The sequence below is a fragment of the Emydura macquarii genome, unplaced genomic scaffold (assembly GCF_026122565.2).
Source record: "Emydura macquarii macquarii isolate MOO-44397 ecotype Brisbane River unplaced genomic scaffold, CSIRO-AGI_Emac_v2 contig_3345, whole genome shotgun sequence".
Taxonomy (NCBI): Eukaryota; Metazoa; Chordata; order Testudines; family Chelidae; genus Emydura; species Emydura macquarii.
This window is the reverse complement of record NW_027133482.1, coordinates 5,810,860-5,829,396: the sequence shown is the minus strand read 5'-3', so window position 1 is coordinate 5,829,396 and position 18,537 is coordinate 5,810,860. Positions and strand designations below refer to the sequence as shown.

The window sequence follows — 18,537 nt, the reverse complement described above, 5'->3', positions numbered from 1 at the left end:
GTCAGCCCAGACTGGATTAGGGGAAGCACCTTTTCGAAATGCAAAAACAGGACCCGTGCAGGAGCCCCGCCCCCCTCCATGGCCCCACCCATGCTCCGCCTCTTCCCCTTGAGGCCCCGCCCCCGCCAGCCCGGAAGCCGGAGCTGGGCAGTGGTAAAAGCCACCCAGGGATCCCGGGCAGCTGTGGCAAGTCCTGGAACCTCCACCTGTCCCGGGCGGGGTGCACAAGAGTAGTACTTGACGCGTGTCCCCGTCTGCTGGACCTGCTGCCCAGGGCTGATGGAGGGTCCGGGGCTCCCCACAGTGGCGCCTCAGGGAATCTGGGACAAATGCTGTCCGGGAGTCATTCGGCCCGGGATGGGGATTGGAAATATACATTTCTGGACCGTCCTGCCCAAGCAGGGACAGGTGACCACCCTAGACTGGTGGCCGTTCTGGAAGATCTCCGTTGGCCAATGACTGAGCTCAGTGCAGGGGCAGCTGGGTGAAATGTAATGGCCTGGGCTATGCAGGAGGTCAGGCTAGATGATCTAACGGCCCCTTTTGGCCTTAAAAATCTATTAACCTATGAACCAGGAAGTGAAATGGAAGGGCAGGGAGACGCCTTGCATTAGTCTGACTGCTGTGTTTGGAGCTGAGTCCCGCTTTCACTGCAGGCTGGGTGCTCAGACACGTGTGCTGCCCACGGTCTCCGCTTCTAGCTGAGTAGTTCTGGGCTTTTGGAGGCGCTGGGTATGGGTAAAATTTCATTGTTGTTGTCGTCACACACCCATCACCCTGTGCCAAACGCCAGAGCAAGCGTCACATGGGGATCTGGTGCCCATGGCAGACAGGGCACTGGCTTTTTGACTGAGCGCACTTGGTTTCAATCCTCCGTTTTACCATTGAATTGCTGGAGTAGTCAGTCAGTCTGTCAGTGCCTTGGTTCCCCGTCTGTACAATGGAGATCATTACCCCACTCTCCCTTGTAGGGGTGTTGGGAGAAGAAGCCCATTCAAGCCTGTGATGTGCTCCGATATGATGGCATCAGGGGCCATATAAGTACCTGAGCTGGGTGAGAAACCTCTCCATCAGGGAGCTTTGCCAAAGGATGTGATTGGAATCGGCCTGGTCCTGCCAGGGGCTGGGCATCCTCCATGCTGAAGATGGGAGGGGCTCAGGATCAGGCCCGCTGGCAGGAAATTCAGGTTGTGGGGGAGCCTGGGGAAAGAGTTTCACAGCCAGGGAGGGGTTGCTGAAAATAGCCGGCTCTTGCGCAGTTGAAGATGGAGACAGAGCATCCCTGAGCCAGGTGGATGGTCTCATGTCAAAAGCGGAATGGTTGGAGGCGGGGGGGCAGCTGGCTTCTATTCCTGGCTCTGCTACCGTGTCCCCTTCTCTTCGCTGCTCTGCGCCTCAGTTTCCCTAACTGAAAAGTGGAGATCATAGCAAGCACCTCCCGGGGATTGTGTGAGGCCTGAGGATCTCCTGCTCACTTCAAAGCTTTGGAGCTCCTCCACCGGCCTGCGCGAGCGGCGTTAGACAAGGGCTGGGTGACCACGTGCCACGGGGCCGCCAGCAGACTGTGGTGTTCGGAACATGGCCCCACATGTCCAACAACAGATCAGCCGGGAATATTCCTCGGTGGTGTTCGCTGTGTTGCAGTAACGCCCACAGGGCGGTATACACAGCAGGGTGCCAACCCTCCAGGAAAGAAAGATTGTCTTTATGTCATGGATGAAACCTCCAGGAATACGTCCTGCCAAAATGGTCAACCCCAATAAACCCCCAAGGCAGACACAGGCCCTGCCCTGGAGCGTTTACTGAACAAACCATCGTTGCTTTGGGCCAGAGGGTCCTTTTTCACACAGCCTGAACTCAGACGCGTCTGTTCCCCTTTAAGAGCTCCTTCTCCAGCTGCTGACAAGTATAAATGTGCCAGCCCCTGCGATGGCTCAGCACAGAAAGGAGCCCGGGCTGGCTGCAGTGACAGCGAGGAGCTCGGGGACGCTGGAAGGAATGCTCAGGGTTTTTATTCTCCATGCTGAAAATGTCCAGACACCGGACACAGACATCAGCGACGCTTACTGCTCCGTGCTGTTTGAAGGTAAGGCCGGAGACAGACACCAGGAAAGGGAAGCAGGGGTTGAGTGGGCAAGAGAAGCGTGCAGTCAGGGTGGCTGTCACCACCAGCTCGGGAATGACACCAAACCGCTCCCCTCCCAGGTCCCTGGACAGGGGATTTCAAACCAAAAGGAGACATGTCAGAGCTGGAAGGAAGAATAACGTTACCTCTTCTTGCTGTTCATTCTCTGGCCCCGCCCAGCCCTGGGTCCTAACGCACTTTCTGAGCGCTGATGAATGGAAGCGCGCCGATCTCTCTGCCGGGGGCGGGTCTCGTGGTCCCCATTTTACAGAAGGGAAATCGAGGCACAGGAAAGCAGCATGAATTGCTCATTGCGTGGCAGAGGTGGGAGCGGAATCCAGGGGCTGGGTCCCGCTGTCAGACTGGAGCAAAGCCACTGACGTTAGCAGAGGCCCGGTGGGTCTGAGAGCAGAACCTGGAGGCCGGTGTCTGGACACTGAAGAATAAAGGTCACATCCTGTGAAGGGTACTTCTTAGAATGGATTGACTGGGGGATGTTCTCACGGCTTCCCGGGCCTTCGATTGCATTCACTCTCTGCTCTGGCTGTAGGATATTGCCCCGTCCTCGCTCCTGTCGGGAGCCGAGCACCTCTTGGGAATCAGGCCCTAACAGGGAGTGAAAATCCTGGGCTTTGAGCTAGCCGTCTGTGCTGGGGATTGTTCCAGGCTGCAGAGACCCATGCCTGTGCTTTCCCGATCGAGTTACTCTCTCTCTCTCTCTTTTTAACCCTTGGAAGCACGTGTCTCAGATTATTCGGGGACTTCCCATGTTGCATTCCAATTGCCCCACGCCCCAGCCCATGTTTTCCCACGGTGTTTCTTGAGCCTTCTCCCCAGGACTTTACAGAGCCCCTCGGTCTGCGCTTCGCTGTTCGAAGCGTGTCTGTGACGGTGCAAGAAAACAGCACTTGGTAAAGCCGCCGGCTCATTTCAGGCTATTTATAGCCCCCTCTTTGCTGCTGCTGCTGCGTCTGCCTGGGCCTGGTTAAAAGGCTCTGCCCCTGGGAATTGATCCACTTGATTCACTTAGGGTGAAATTGACCCTTGCACACAGACCCTGCAGGCAAACCTCAGCTCCACCAGGATCTCAAGCGGTCTCAAGTCCCTAGCACAGGGGTGAATTTCACTCCTAGCGAATTTGACTCACTAAAGCATGGGAGACTGACCGCCAGGATTGCCGCCAGAGAGCAATTGGATTGAAAGCTGAACAGAGTGGTTAAAGCGTGGGGAGTGGGGACCTGGGTTTTAGTTTTTGGCTCTGCAAGTGACTCACTTTGTGACTGCGGGCAGATCATTCCATTGTCTCTGGGCCTCAGTTTCCCTTCTGTGACTTGGGAGATATTTCCCCCACCCCACGAGGGGCTGGGAGACCAGGGAGGGCGCTGTGGGAGGGAGCGCCGGGTATCTGAGAGATGGTTTCGGGGCCGTGTGCTGGGGACGTCCGCTCTCCGGGACTTTGAAATGACCAGCGAGAACCTGGAGAACCCAGCCCTGGCTTTATACCAGGCCCACTGCATGCTGGGACAGGCGGGAGGGTTTTGGTGAGCAGTGAGCGCTGTGCAGTGCAGACACGATCAATGAAACTCCCACCTCCCTATCAGGCCTCCAGTGCCTCCAGCGTCGGGGACAGAACACCGAGCAGCCTGTCTGTGGCTGGAAGGATGGTGACCGCTGGGGGCATCTATGGGGAACACGGCGAGCGGGGATTTGATCTCAGGGCTGCGTGGGCAAGTGGTCTGGCAGCCCCCGGCCGGATGGGGTAGCTCTGTCTGTTTCATTTGCCTGGCAGAGCCTGTGTAGGAGTCCTTCCTGCTGCGCTTGCTTCTCTCTCTGAGCAGGGAATAACACAAGCCTGTTGTGCTGCCCAGCATGGAACGGCTTCCCAGCTGGGGCGCTCGGAGCTGTCTGCCTGCAAAGAGAAATCCGCCTCCATCGGGACATTTATTTTAGTTCTCCTGGAGCAGGAGGGACCCGGGCGGCTCGCGGGTGTCGCTGCTCGCCTCGGGGTTCAGCAATCGCTAGTGGGACTCCAGGGCTGAGTCCGTTTTGTGTCCTGTGAGGGGAGGCCACCAGAGCTTCCCGGGAAGGGACAGCCCAGGCCAGTGCATGGTTGGGAGCACTCGAAGGAACCCCAGAGAGCCGCAGAGAGCAGGGCGGTGTTCTGCGGGGGAGGATGTCGATGAGGCGGCAGGGAGGGGGGATGCACCACTGGGTAGTGTCTGCCTGGGACTCCGGACACCTGGGTTCAAGTCCCAGTAAGCTGGAGGGAGCTGCCAAGTACAGGGCAGCGAGTGGGGTTAGGTGTGACCTTAGGTACCATCTTCACCAGTGATCTGGAAAAGGGAGTGATGGCACTTTAATAAGATGTGCAGCTGAGGCTCCAAGGGGAGGAGCTGCAACCCAGGCCGGAGAGCTGAACCGAAGGGGCCTGGAGAGATCAGGGCCTCACTCCCGCAGGAAACAACGCTGAGATTCAAGCTGGGAACAATGCAGCTAGTACCCGGGGCAGGGCAGCAGGCTAAGGGTGACTGAAGGAGAAAGTGGGTAAGCAGTGCTAGTGACCGAGACCTGGGGCTGAGGGTGGGTGGCTCATTGGCCAAGAGTTTGCAATGAAATGAGTCAGCAGAAAGAAAAGGCCAGTGCAGCAGGCACGTCTCTATCCAGCCAGGCCTGCAATCTGAATTCAGATCACGGCTTCCCATCACCAGGAAAAATCCTGACGGAGTGGAAGGAGTTCAGAGATGTCTGCCTTATCTGGCCCCGTTACTGGGGTACCTCAGCAGTCTTTTAATGGGCTTCTCTCCGCACCTTCTACCCCCGTGAGGTGGGGAAAGGCTGTCACCCCCATTGTGCACGCAGGGAATCTGAGTCACAGGGAGATTAAGTGACTGGCACAAGGCCACCCAGGCCATCTATAGCAGAGCTGGGAATTGAACACAGCTGTTTTCAGTGCCATGCTAATGCACGAACCACTAGGCCATCCCCCCACAGCTGAGTCATAAAACTATCCAAGGAGGCTGGGGGAAGGGATGAGGGAAGCCTGGAAGAGCTAAACCTGTAAAGACTGGCTGAGCAAAGCCAAAGGAAGGTAGGGCTGTGATAATAGCGTGCACGGACCAGTCGGGGCAAACACCGTGAGAGAGGCAATGCTTTAGCTCCTTAGAAGACACTGAGGCAGCAGTGGCATGGAATTAAGAAGGGGCAAATGTAGAGTGAATATCAGGCGCGCTTTCCGGATAGTGGGGTGTGGATGCATCTCTCCCAGGGCAGCAGGTGGGAACCCCCTCAGCTGGGATGCTTGAAACCCACGTGGAGCAAACACTCGTAACCATATCACAGGGGATAATTCTGCACTGGCCAGGAGATGGAGCAGGGGCGCTAACAGCCTTCCCAGCTCTGCTCTCTGGTGCCATGGCAAAGTGCGCGTCTTGCACCAGAATCGTCTGATTTTCAGAGGTGCTGAGCGCTCGCTGCTCCCCAGTGGTTCAGCTGGAGGGGAGGTGTCAGCACTTCCAGAAATCAGGCCTCCAGGAACATCCTGCTCCTGTGCAAGGCGTTCTCGCCTTCGTCTTCTCTCTCCTACTTCCCCCTCTGTGTCCTGCCAAGTCTGAGCTCAGGCTTCCGGATGGGACACTAAAAAACCCAGCACCGTCCGGGCGCTGAATGCACTGAGAAGAGAGTCGAGTCCCACCAACTCCGGACGTGACCTCCTGAAATGGGCCCTGAGAAAGTCGCCCTCTAGCGCTGGTCAGGGAACACTGGAAAATAGCAGTGAAAAAGGTTTTTAAAAAAAAAAAACACAGAAAATGTTTGTGTTTTTTGTAAAAAAATTGAACATTTTTAAACTCCCACAAGTTTTGTTAGCAAAATAAATAATTAATGTAACACCCCCACCCCCCAACCTAAACAATTTTGACAAAAATAGAATTTTTTTCTTTGGCAATTTCCATTTAATTACCCCCCTCCCCCCATTTTCCATCAGAAACCAAAGAATCAACAGCAACTCGTTGAGCGGCTCTATGCCGTGGCTCTGTGTCAAGCCTCTGACCTGCACGGTTCCCCGGCTAATGGACTTTCATACATGCGATCCTGGCAGAAACCCCAGTGGATTTCCCGGCTCTCTGGACCCCCCGGTTCTCTTGTGCAGGGAATATTACTTGGCATCCACGTATTAGCAATTCTAATTCACTTTTTACCAAAGGATCTTGCAACTCTAAGGAGGAAAATTAATCATTTTGCTTTTCTCGAGTATCTGATGCTGGGAACCACAGCTGGAGCATTCCAATCCAGACATAAAATCCTCTGTAGTTTGAGCTGAAGTACCAGATCTGTTAATTGCCGGCACCGAACGACTCGTAACTGCTACCTGTGATGTATCCACTGGAGGGGGACAGGGAATCACAATAGATTAGTGTGGATTACATGACGCTCTTTGCAAATACCAATGCATTAACCCTCACTGATCCAGCCTGTGGAGGGAATCGGTATGATCAGATGGGGAAACTGAGGCCCAAAGAGGGGGAATGACTCGTTCAGCACCACGCTGCAAGAAAGTGGCAGTAGCCAAAATCCTGACGCCCATTCTCCTCCCCTAACCACTAGCGATGCTTCCTGCAATGCTGCCACAGCCGGAGGGCGTCCAGCCAGCCTGCGGCACGTCCTGAATGGCAAATATGCATGTTGTAGAAACAAGGTTCCCCAGTTATCTCAAGCTGGAAAGACACACAAGGCTGCATTTCAAAGGGCTTCTTATCGTCTTCCTCCGCTCGGGGTGAAGAGAGGAGGGTGAGAGGGGAAGGGAACTTGTGGGGGGAGGGGTAAGGAGCAGGGTCGACCAGTCTGGCTGGACTAAGCCCCTGTTAGGAGGCAAAGAGGATCGGGCATTGTTAGCAGCTCTTTGAAAGCGGGGGGGGAGGTGCTGCACCCAGGCTCCACTGGGTGATTTCACCCCTGGGCAAAGAGCCAGTCTGAGGCTTTGTGCAACGCTGCAGTTCCATGCGCATGTGGTACGTCGACATAGGCCGTTGATTAAAATATTAAAGGGATCACTTGATTCCCAGCCGTTCTGTTCATCCCCTCTGAAGCACCTGGTGTTGGCCACTGTCGGGAGACAGGAGACAGGGTTCGATGGACCCTTGGTCTGACCCACTGTAGCTATTCTTAAGTTCTTAAATAGCATTGGACCAAGAGCCAATTCCTGGGGATCCTGCCGGAAACAGCCCCTCTCATCACTCTCTCCCCATTAACAACGACATTCCCTGATCTGTCAGCCAGCCAGTTTCCGATCCATCCCTGTTAACTCCACATAACGCAAATGTTTTAATCAGAACGACTGACGGTGGTTGGACGTTGGAGCTAAACGAACTGAGACGGGCAATAAGGGTGTACATGTTTAGCAGTGAGGGTAATTAACCACTGGAATAACTTACCAAGGGCTGTGGTGGGTTCTCCATCGGGGCAGTTTTAAATTCAAGGCTGGATGTTTTTCTGTAAGATCAGCTCTAGTTCAAGCAGGAATGAATTCAGGGACACTACATGGCCTGTATCAGGCAGGAGATCAGACTAGACGGTCAAAGCGGAATTGATGAATCTATGATACTAAGTCAAGTGCCTGGAAAATCCCAGGTACACTATGGCAACGCAGTTGCTTTTATCAACCAGGCCTATAATCTTATTAAAAAATAACAGGTTTGTTTGATCCACCTTGCTTGATACCAGGGTTTAATGGCGTTAATTGTATTTTTAATTGTATTTTTAGTCTCTAGTTCTTTTATTCTATTTATTATTTCACCTGGGATCAAGGTCGGCCTAACCCATCTGTAGTTCCCTTCACTGGAACTATGTCAGCATTCTTCCATTCCCTTGGAATTTCCCCAGGTTTCCAAGATTTGTTAAAAATTAACAGTCGAGAGCTCCCTGCATGTAAGTTATGGGGAGAATAATTGCTCTTTCCAGAGAATAGCTGTTCTTTCAGCACATCACAACACTGATTTAAAAGGTGTTTGTTCTGGGCTCTCGGTGTCCTTATAGACAGTCACACAAACTCTGTCGTTCACTTCCTGAACTGTTCAGCTTCACCCCATTGCAAACAAGCAAAACCTAGAAAGAAAAAACTAACCCACAGCCAGAGAAAACCTGTGCAGTCTTCAGTCAATGAAGATTTCTGTATCACAGAAAAGCCAAAAAAAGTTTTGATGAGCAATCTACCCAGATCTACCCAGAAGATTATAAATAAATACCCTGCAATATTTCAAACCCTAATGCTCCTTGATAGCAAAAACCTTGTGGGATACCCTGAAGGTATAGAGCTTATTTGGAAAAATATTGCCCATTGTATGGTTATATTTGGTACTTACATAGACTTCTTGATTTAATTTGTCCGTGGTTAAGTGGCGGATGAGTAAATGGTATTCTCCAGTGCTGTGTTCAGTACCCGAGTGTGTATTCTACCAAAGCTCTGCTCTGTGTTGCCTCACAGAATTAAAAGAAAACCTTCAAGACACTTTAAATAATGTAAAGAATAATTTGATTACCTGCTGTTGCTTCTAATTTCTTTTGCTTTGCTTCTTTCCCTTATTAAAAGTGAGTTGCAAAGAAAACGAGAATCGGTTTGTGCCTCCCAACCCTTCTTCTGTCTCTCTGGTTTACTGACGTAGATGAAAGCAGAGCTGGAAGGGCAGTGTTGCTGCTTGTTATATTTTTTGCCTTAGTGGTATCAGGAAACTCCCACCTGGCCTTCCTTGGTTTTGCTGGATAACCCTTGGGAGGTCTCGAAGATGTGAACAAAGGCCTAATTTCTCACAAATGTTTACTGGGCATTTGAGTTTGTTAAATAAAAACCAACAAACAAAACGCCCCAATTGTTTCCAATAATTGAAATAAAAACCACTGCTTTTCTCAGGACCCTCTGGCCAAGACAGGTAATGTGCCCCTGAGACATATCAAGAGGGGAATCTCCAGTAGGAGCAGAGAGGTTATTTTAACTCTGTATTTGGCACGGCTGAAACCGCTGTGGGAATGCTATGTCCACCACAGTTCAAGAAGGATGTTGATAAATTGGAGAAGGCTTAGAGAAAAGCCACAAGAATGATTAAAGAATTAGGAAATCTGCCTTCTAGTGAGAATCTCCAGGAACTCCATCTATTTAGCTTAACACAGAGAAGGTTCAGGGGTGATTTGCTCACAGGCCAGAAGGATCTTCATAGGGAACTAATATTTTAATTATGGGCTCTTCAATCCAGCAGACAAATGTTTATCACGATCTAATGGCTGGAAGTGGAAAGTAGACAAGTTCAGACTGAAAATAAGGAGTACATTTTTAACAGGGACAGTAATTAACCATTGGAACAACTGACCAAGGGTCGTGGTGGATTCTCCATCACTGACCATTTTTAAATCAAGACGGGATGTTTTCCTAAAAGATCTGCTCTAGGAATTATAGTGGGGCAGGTCTCTGGCCCGTGAGAGACAGAAGGACAGACTAGATGGTTACAATGGTCCCTTCTGGCCTAGGAATCTCCGAGGACCTGATCCAAGGCCCATCAAACTTAATATAGACGCCTACTGAAGGCAATACGCTTTGGATGAGACCCTAATTCAACCCAGGGGGGATAAAAATAAAAAAAAATGTAAAATAAAAAAATCAGATTTTTTAATTTAAATAGGATTTTTTTATTTAAATTAAATACAGATTTGTTTTTTGATTTGTTTTTTTAAATAAACCTTATTTAAAACTAAATTTAAAATGGACAACTTAGGTTAAGACCCAAACTTCTTGTACTCTATTAAAATCATTGAAATGAAACACAAAAATAATATTAAGTAGTACATATTTGCTGCCAAGTTTAAAATAAAGTCAGGCTGCTGAACGAGGGGGAAGTCACTGGCTAAGGACCTGGAACCAGAGGTTGCTGAAGGGCTAAGCCAGCTTTTGACAGCAATACCTTTTCTGCAGGCGAAGAGAGAGTATTTTTTTCGTTTAGATTTACTCAGCTGGTTCAGTTCAATGACTAGTTCATTCCAAGTTAAGAAACCAACTGGGAGTTGAAAAAGCAGGAAAAACCTCCTCTAACCTATGAGGGCAAACTAGATGTGAGAGGATGAGATCTACTAGTGCTAAAACCTTGAAAGACATGAGCCCAGATCCGAAAAGTGACGTAGGCATTGCAGGGCTCAATGTCTTGGGGCCAAACTTTTAGACCTCTGGAAAATCACTGCAGCCCACAAAGCCTGAGGGCATGTCTGCACTATAAAGTTAAGTCAACTTAATTTAGGTCGACATCCAGCCACCGCAGTGATAAAGTGGGTCGGACGTGTCCACTTCACGCTCGTTGTGTCGGCGGACTGCCCTCGCACTAGCAGCGCTTGTATCGCGGCACGGAGCAGTGCACCATGTGTAGCTATCCCACAGTGCGACTAGCTGCAGGGGCTTTGGGAAGGGCTTGCAAAGCCTCCTGGGACCAAAACATTGTTGCAGGGGGGAATGGGAATATTGCGTCAGTCTTCTCCTTTCCTCCTCTGATATCAACAGCAAACAACCCATACTTTGTTGCGTCTTTTTTTCAAAAGCCTGGCTTAGCCGTGCGTAGGCCAGAGCCTGAGAAGCATGGAGCCCACGCAGCTGTGTGCTCTATTGTGAGCATTACAAGCAGCTCGCACCTTATCCTGCAGTATTTCCAGAGCCAAGACAGAAGCCGCCACATGGAACGTTGCGACGTCATTCAAGCAGCCCTCCTGCAAGCCATAGAACGAAACAATTCCTGGTTGCTGCTGGCAGTCGTGCAGAAGTGGAACACGATGGAGCGCCTTTTCTGGTCCCGGGAACAAGCCCTGACTGGTGGGATCGCATCGTTACACAGCTCTGGGATGACGAGCTGTGGCTGCAGAACTTTTGAATGTGGAAAGCCACTTTCCGTGAACTTTGTGCAGCGCTTTCCCCAGCCATGAAGTGCAGCAACACTAAAATAGGACCTGCTCTGACAGTGAAAAAGCGAGTGGCCATTGCTCTGTGGAAGCTTGCAACGCCAGACTGCTACTGGTCAGTGGGGAATCAATTTGGAGTTGGTGAATCCACCATGGGAGCTGCCGTGATCCAAGTGTGCAGGGCCATTAATCGACTTCTGCTAAGAAGAATAGTGACTCTGGGCAATGTGCAGGACATAGTGGATGGTTTTGCTGCAATGAGGTTCCCAAACTTCAGTGGGCCAATAGCTGGCACGCATATCCCTATCTTGGCAAGAGACCACCTTGCCAAAGAGCACATAAACCAGAAGGGATACTTTACAATGGTGTTGCAAGCATTGGTGGACCCCAGGGGGCGTTTCACCGACATAAACGTGGGAGGTTGGGAAAAGTGCATCTTTAGGAACACAGGTGTGTTCAGAAAGTTGCAATTGGGGACTTTCTTTCCAGACTGTAAAATAACCATTGATGATGTTGAAATGCCAATAGTGATCCTGGGAGACCAGTCTGCCCCTTGCTCCCATGGGTCATGAAGCCATACGCTAGGCACCTGGCCAGCTGTAAGGAACGGTTCAACAATAAGCTGAGCAAGTGCCGAATGGTGCTGGAATGTGGCTTTGGATGTTGAAAGGGTCGCTGGCACAGTTTGCTTACTAGGTTAGACCTCAGTGAAAGCAACATCCCCATTGCTATCGCTGCCTGCTGTGTGCTCCATAATATCTGTGAGGCAAAGGGAGAGAAGTTTCTGCAGGGGTGGGATGTGGAGGCAGATAGGTTGGCAGCTAATTTTGAGCAGCCAGTTACCAGGGCAGTAAGAAGAGCCCAGCGAGGAGTTCTGTGTCTCTGGGAGGCTTTGAAAACCCGTTTCAGTAATGAGCCACAGTAATGTGCGCTGCTTATCTGTGTTGTGCTTTCCCAGACCATCCCCTCCGGTGCATCAGTTTCCCAGCACCTCCCCTTCCCCCCAACCACCATGACTGGAATAAATAAAGAGTATTTCATTTGTGAAATGCTGACTTTTATTGCACAAACATAAAGAATCTGAAAGAACAGGAAAGTAGTTGAACCTTGGGCAAACAGTGTGATAAAACTGGGAGGGGAGAATCAAAGGCAACTTGTCTGTGAAAACACAGAAATCTTGCCCATCAAAGGTCTTCAAATGGCCACCTTTTGTTCTTAGTACCCTCTCCCGGTGTTGAGTGGAAGGACGGGATACTGCACCTCCACCCCCATCTCCTGGAGCACTTGGGGGAGGGGAACTGGGAACAGGTGATGTTTGCTGGCTGTTCTCCAGGGGCTGCAGAGGGAATCTAGCCTCAAGCTGCTTTTCTTGAAGCCCAGCCAGATGCCTTAGCATGTCTGATTGGTCCTTCAGAATCCACAACAGCTCATCCTGCGTGGTGCGCTCACACTCCTGGGCTACGCTCCTGCTCTCCATGCCCACGTCCAGTTTTTCAGACAATGAAATCCTCCAGGCTCTTATTCTCAAGTTTCACTTCCTTGCTATATAGAATCATAGAATATTAGAGTTGGAAGGGACCTCAGGAGGTCATCTAGTCCAACCCCCTGCTCAAAGCAGGACTAACCTCAGCTATATATCCGCTGATAGAACACTGCTCATTCTCCAGGTGCCCAGGGAGTCTCCCGGGAAAAGCTGAGTAGATGAGTCCTGAATTTCTAATGTAAAAAAACAGAAACTGAAAAAATTCAAAAGCCGATTTTCAAGCCTCCTTCATTCATCATAAAGATGCCAGAAATGGTACAAACCCAATTTGTTTCCTTCTGCAGGTCACTGTTGGGTTGCTCCAGTATCTTTCCATGCAGTGGACACCACACTCCCAGCTAGTATTATGTGAACAACACCGCTCAGCATTCCTCCACTGCAAGGTGCCTCACACACATGGGCCCTGATCCTGCTAGTGGGGACCCCGTTCCTCTGTGGAGCCCCCCCAAAACATTGTTATTTTGGGCACAAACCATGCTAGGTCTTGCGCAGTCATGTACAGAATAGCGGTCCTGCCCCACAGAGGCCCTGAGCCCGCAGTTGGATCCGCAGGGCCAGACCGTTGCATCTGCCTCGATCTGACTATGGGATTTGGGCCAAAAGCTTTGCTGCGTTAAATCCAGTTGAAGGGTTCAGTGATGGCAGAGTAGCTATGGCCGGTGAGTTACACATTGAGCAGTGTGGCCATGCCTGTCTGAGCAGCACACAGCCGGTTATACCAGCAGAGCAACGTCCTGTACTCTGGAGGGGATTACTGGGGGGTGCACTGACTGGGAACCTGATGGCTACACTGCACTGAATGATTGTTCTGCTGCTAAGATTTGGCCCAGTGAGCCAGGTTCTGCTCTTGTTTACACCGGAGCACTGAAGTCAGTGGAGTGACTCCAGATTTACTGTGGTGTAAAGAGCAGAACTTCCCTTTAAGTCTGGCACTGAACCATAGTTAGCAATAAAATGGTGCTGGCCACAGTTTTAACTGCTAGCAGGTAATAGCCACTAGGCCGTGGTTCATGGGCCTGGCTGACGGCCATTGGGTTACGGTGGCAAATAACCCAGCCCTTGGGTTACGGTTCTCCACAGTGGCAGGATAACGCACCCAGGAGCCTGGTCTGGATTTTTGGTTATACCTGTCCCTGAAATGTTGTCTCCTCTGAGGCAGCTCCTTGATGTCTCTTCCCCACTGTGCTTTATCGTTAGCCAGGTGGGGTGCGCAGCAAGAAGCCGGTCTTAGTGCTGCTGCGTCCCCAGCCAGGAGACGCGGCTTTGTGGGCCGGGGCTGGTGCATGATTAGCAAGTCTGGGAAATGATGACACTGTCTGTGTGTTCGGCACGGTGCTTGAAATTCCCCACGGTGCGGAGAGCACGGACAAAGCACAGCAACGAGTTGTCTCCTAGACCGGTTCTGAGCACACTCACCCCCATTGTACAGGGCTGAAACTCCGCTGACTTGGATGGGCTGCCATGGTGCCGGTGAGGTCAGAATCAGACCCTGGAGTTCAAACCCAGGACTGAAATGGGCCTTAAAACCTGGGTCTCTTCTGCAAAGTGGCTGTGTAACACAGATCCCTGCTGTATGCAGGGAACAGCTCTGCTCTGTAGTGCGAAGTCACAGCTGCTGGAGTTAGCAGCTGCACGAAGTCACTGATGCTTTTCAGTCCTGTTTACGCTACACAGTCAGCATGAGGGAGGCTGTTGTGCTAACAGCAGGGTTTGAAACAGGGACTGAACTCCCCACAGAAAGCAGGAGTCTCTACGCTAGTCCAAGCTAGAGAGCCAGGTTTTGCTGCAGGGCCACGTAACACACACGGGCAGCAAACTCACACCAGCCAGCCGCGGGCCAGGAAGCTGGGCTCTACGCCTGTTAGCCCTGCCGGCTGGCTCAGCTCCAGGGGAAGGGAGCCGGGGTCTAGTTCTTCTTGGGCACCAGCTGCACAATTCTTTGCTAAGGTCCATCTGTGAACCCCACTGAAGGCAGGGAGGCACGGGCCAACGTCACTGAGGACCTGCTTCGCCTTTCGTTCCTGGCGAGGGGGTGGAAGAGAAGATGGCTCTCTCCCCCGGCTCACAGACCCCCCCCACGCGGGGCCCTGCTGGGGCCGGCAGCTAGAAAAGCCTTCTTTTGACGTGTCGCCTTAGCAGATTTGCTCGGCGTGTGTTTGAGAGGACACGCGTGGACCCCATGGGTGCCATTTTTAGAGTTAGAGCCGGGTGTCATGTGTGTGCGCCCTTCCCTAGGCCCCCTGCATTGCAGAGAATTTCCCCCACTACATGTGAAATCCTCCCCCTATTGCTATATGCATCACCGGTCTGAGGGAGCCAGGCCAACTAGATTGAGACCTACGAGAGTTCGGCACTCAGGACCACACTACAGCAGAAGCATAGACTTGTGGTTAAGGCTTAGGACTCATGAGTTTAATTCCCAGTGTGCAGAGTCTCCATAACATTGACCCTGTTACTAAATCACTTTCTGCCTCAGTTTCCCTCTATGTCAATTGAGGGGAATAATTATTTACTTGACCAGTGGTAGATCAGGGCCCCGTTGCGCAAGGTGCTGTACAAACACAGAACAAAACGACAGTCCCTGCCTGGAGGAGCTTACAGTTGAAGTATCACTACATCCCTACCGCACAAGGGTGTGGGGATGATGAATTAATTAACATTTGGAAGGTGTTCTGATACCGTCTTGGTGGGGGGGAGAGGACGTCACTAACTATCTGGGCAGATTAGTCCATACAGATCACTTGCCCTGCATGGACTGGAGGGGATTTTGCTACAGGAATAATTGTTTTATCCTACCTGTAATTAGCCCAGCAGGGGGTGTGCTGGGGCTGTGTTTTAGCAATGCAAGCTCTTCTCAGCTACACGTTTGCCATCCCTTGTTAGCAACAATTCAGGCAGCTGTACCTGGCTAGCGCATTTCAACATAGCTTCCTCCGCGTCCGGATTGTCCCTTTCTCTCAATTCCTCCCTCTTGCTCGCGTCGTGTCCAGTAGCTGCACACCACCCTTTAAAGCCACTAGATGTGAATGCGGGAGCCAGGCAGGCTTTAGAAACATTGTCAGCCCTAATACATGGCTAGTAGCTTAGCAGATTCTTCTATGCTGGGTCCTATTTCGTCCTCACGGAGGCAAAACATTCTAAATTCCTTCCTGGGTTAAGAGGCTCCTGTGGGAAATCAGGAGACATTTTAGTGCCTAGCATCTTTCGTTCCTTTCCACGGTGGCACCATGTGCAATGGCGGTCTGGAGCCAGAAGGATGTCTGACCATGGAGAGAACCTCCGGGGGCCGACGGAGGCTCTGGGGCCTGGTTTGTGTAACCTACTGGTCAATGTAGTCTGGTACAGTCCCAGCCGTGGGATCTTGGCCTTCGCTCAAGCGAGAGCAGCCCGTGAGTTTAGCTCTGAAGGTTTTCACTTCCATCCTTGATGCCGGCAGACGCGGCGCCGGCCAGTGGAGCGCTAAGCTTCCCTGTGGGCCCTGCACCTTGTGTCGGATCAGTTCCAGCAATGGCCTGCCTCCCCTGGGGAAGAGTGTCTGTGAGCTTTTAACAACTGTTTACAAAGTGCTGTTTGGTCCTGGGATGAATGAGAGAAGGCCGAGGATTATCAGCACGGCCTGGGCCTTAGACATCACAGTGAGGGGTGGGTGCCTTAAAAATACCTTCCACAGAGGACTTATTAGATCATTGCATTTGGCTTTCCAGTGTCTCTTTAGGCTGCCCCTGTTCCCCACCGCGCTTCTTTTAGTGCCCTTGACAGCTCTGTGCTCAGCCGGCTAAAGGAAAATCAAACAAGGAGCGGTCCAGGGACGGACCAGCTCGTCCCCCGACCTGTTGGCTTATGGCTAGCAAGGGGGCTGCTCCTGGGGGGTTTCCACGCACGGCAATCTGGAGCGGCTTTGGCGGGAGCTCCGTGTGCGGCAGAAATGGCAGGATCAGGCCCAAGACCAGCAATTATTGCTAGCCACCAGGCAGCCGGATGGCTGAAGGAAGCTGCACTGACTGGAGATAGCTGCTGGTTGGATGCAGCTAGGCAGGGGGGCAGTTCAATAGCCCCCAGCTGGCTGGGTCACTGCTAGCCAGGGCTGGAATTAAATAGCTACCGGCCGGCTGGACCAGTCACTAGCCAGGGCTGGAATTAAATAGCCACCGGCCAGCTGGATCGTTGCTAGCCAGGGCTGGAATTAAATAGCCACTGGCTGGCTGGATTGTTGCTAGCCAGGGCTGGAATTAAATAGCCCCCGGCTGGCTGGATCGTTGCTAGCCAGGGCTGGAATTAAATAGCCCCCGCCCGGCTGGACCAGTCGCTAGCCAGGCTGGAATTAAATAGCCCCCGGCCGGCTGGATCGTTGCTAGCCAGGGCTGGAATTAAATAGCCCCCGCCCAGCTGGATTGTTGCTAGCCAGGGCTGGAATGAAATAGCCACTGGCTGGCTGGATTGTTGCTAGCCAGGGCTGGAATGAAATAGCCCCCGCCCAGCTGGATCGTTGCTAGCCAGGGCTGGAATTAAATAGCCCCCGCCCGGCTGGACCAGTCGCTAGCCAGGGCTGGAATTAAATAGCCACCGGCCGGCTGGATCGTTGCTAGCCAGGGCTGGAATTAAATAGCCCCCGGCTGGCTGGATTGTTGCTAGCCAGGGCTGGAATTAAATAGCCACTGGCTGGCTGGATCGTTGCTAGCCAGGGCTGGAATTAAATAGCCCCCGCCCGGCTGGATCGTGGCCATTGGAATTGCTAGCCCCCGCCCGGCTGGACCAGTCGCTAGCCAGGGCTGGAATTAAATAGCCCCCGGCCGGCTGGATCGTTGCTAGCCAGGGCTGGAATTAAATAGCCCCCGGCTGGCTGGATTGTTGCTAGCCAGGGCTGGAATGAAATAGCCACTGGCTGGCTGGATTGTTGCTAGCCAGGGCTGGAATGAAATAGCCCCCGCCCAGCTGGATCGTTGCTAGCCAGGGCTGGAATTAAATAGCCCCCGCCCGGCTGGACCAGTCGCTAGCCGGGACTGGAATTAAATAGCCACTGGCCGGCTGGATCGTTGCTAGCCAGGGCTGGAATGAAATAGACCCCGCCCGGCTGGACCAGTCGCTAGCCAGGCCTGGAATGAAATAGCCCCCGCCCGCCCGGCCGGCTGGACCAGTCGCTAGCCAGGGCTGGGATCACTTCGCCCCCCGCCGGCTCTGGCTGGCAGCGGCTGCCGCTGGGTCGCCTCCCCCCCGGGCCCAGCCCCCGGCTCTCCGCCAGCGCCCCCTGCCGGACCCAGCGGCTGCTCGCGCCCGGCGCCGGGCGGTGCTGATGCTGCGCGGAGCCGCTGCCCGCAGCATCCCGGCCGCCCCCGCCCCCGCCCCGCGGCTCCTCCCGCGACCCGCTCGCTGCCCGGCCGGCCGCGGCGCTCGCTGCCTCCCCGCCCGGCGCCCCCGGCCGAGCCATGCTGCGCTGCGTGGTGCTCAGCGCCGCCAGCCTCCCCAACCTGGAGAAGCGGGACAAGCAGAGCGACCCGGTGGCCAGCCTGACTTTCCGAGGTGAGAGGGGGGGACCGACCCCCATGGCCGTGGGGGGGGGTTTATTAGGGGCCAGCCAGGGAAATCTCCCCCTCTCTTCCCCCCGTTGGTTTCCCCGGCTGCGCAGGACCCACAACTCCCCAGCTGTGGGGCGGGTGCTTCTGCCCCTCTGCCCCTTGCCAGATACCAGCCACCGTGGGCAGCGACAGCCTCCCCGGGGCGCTGTCAGCGCAGACGGCACGGGGCTGAGCCCAGGGAGACCCCGGGGAATGTGGGGCCCTGGCTGACCCCGAGGGATGGACTCTGGGTAGGCACCGGTCTCTGGGGGCTGCTCCTTTCTTCTCCCCCACTCCCCGACGTAGCCAGGCCACCCTCTCACCTAGATGCTCCGTCCCAGGATAAAATCCAGCCGGAGACGCCTGCCCTGGGTTTCCCGATCGCTCTTGGCCCC

The 18,537-nt window shown here is 53.0% G+C and overlaps 1 protein-coding gene across 3 annotated transcripts in view; it reads left to right on the top strand.

Moving 5' to 3' along the window:
* Positions 1-1,954: 1,954 nt before the first annotated feature.
* Positions 1,955-18,537, top strand: part of DYSF (dysferlin) — a 273,511-nt gene continuing 256,928 nt past the window's right edge. For 2 of the 3 annotated variants that reach the window (XM_067533631.1, XM_067533629.1), the window contains exon 1: positions 1,955-2,086. In XM_067533631.1, the coding sequence (XP_067389732.1) occupies positions 1,999-2,086 (88 nt within the window). In that variant the 5' untranslated portion in view covers positions 1,955-1,998. The remainder of the gene's footprint in view (positions 2,087-18,537) is intronic. The other variant, XM_067533632.1, reaches the window with a different exon arrangement.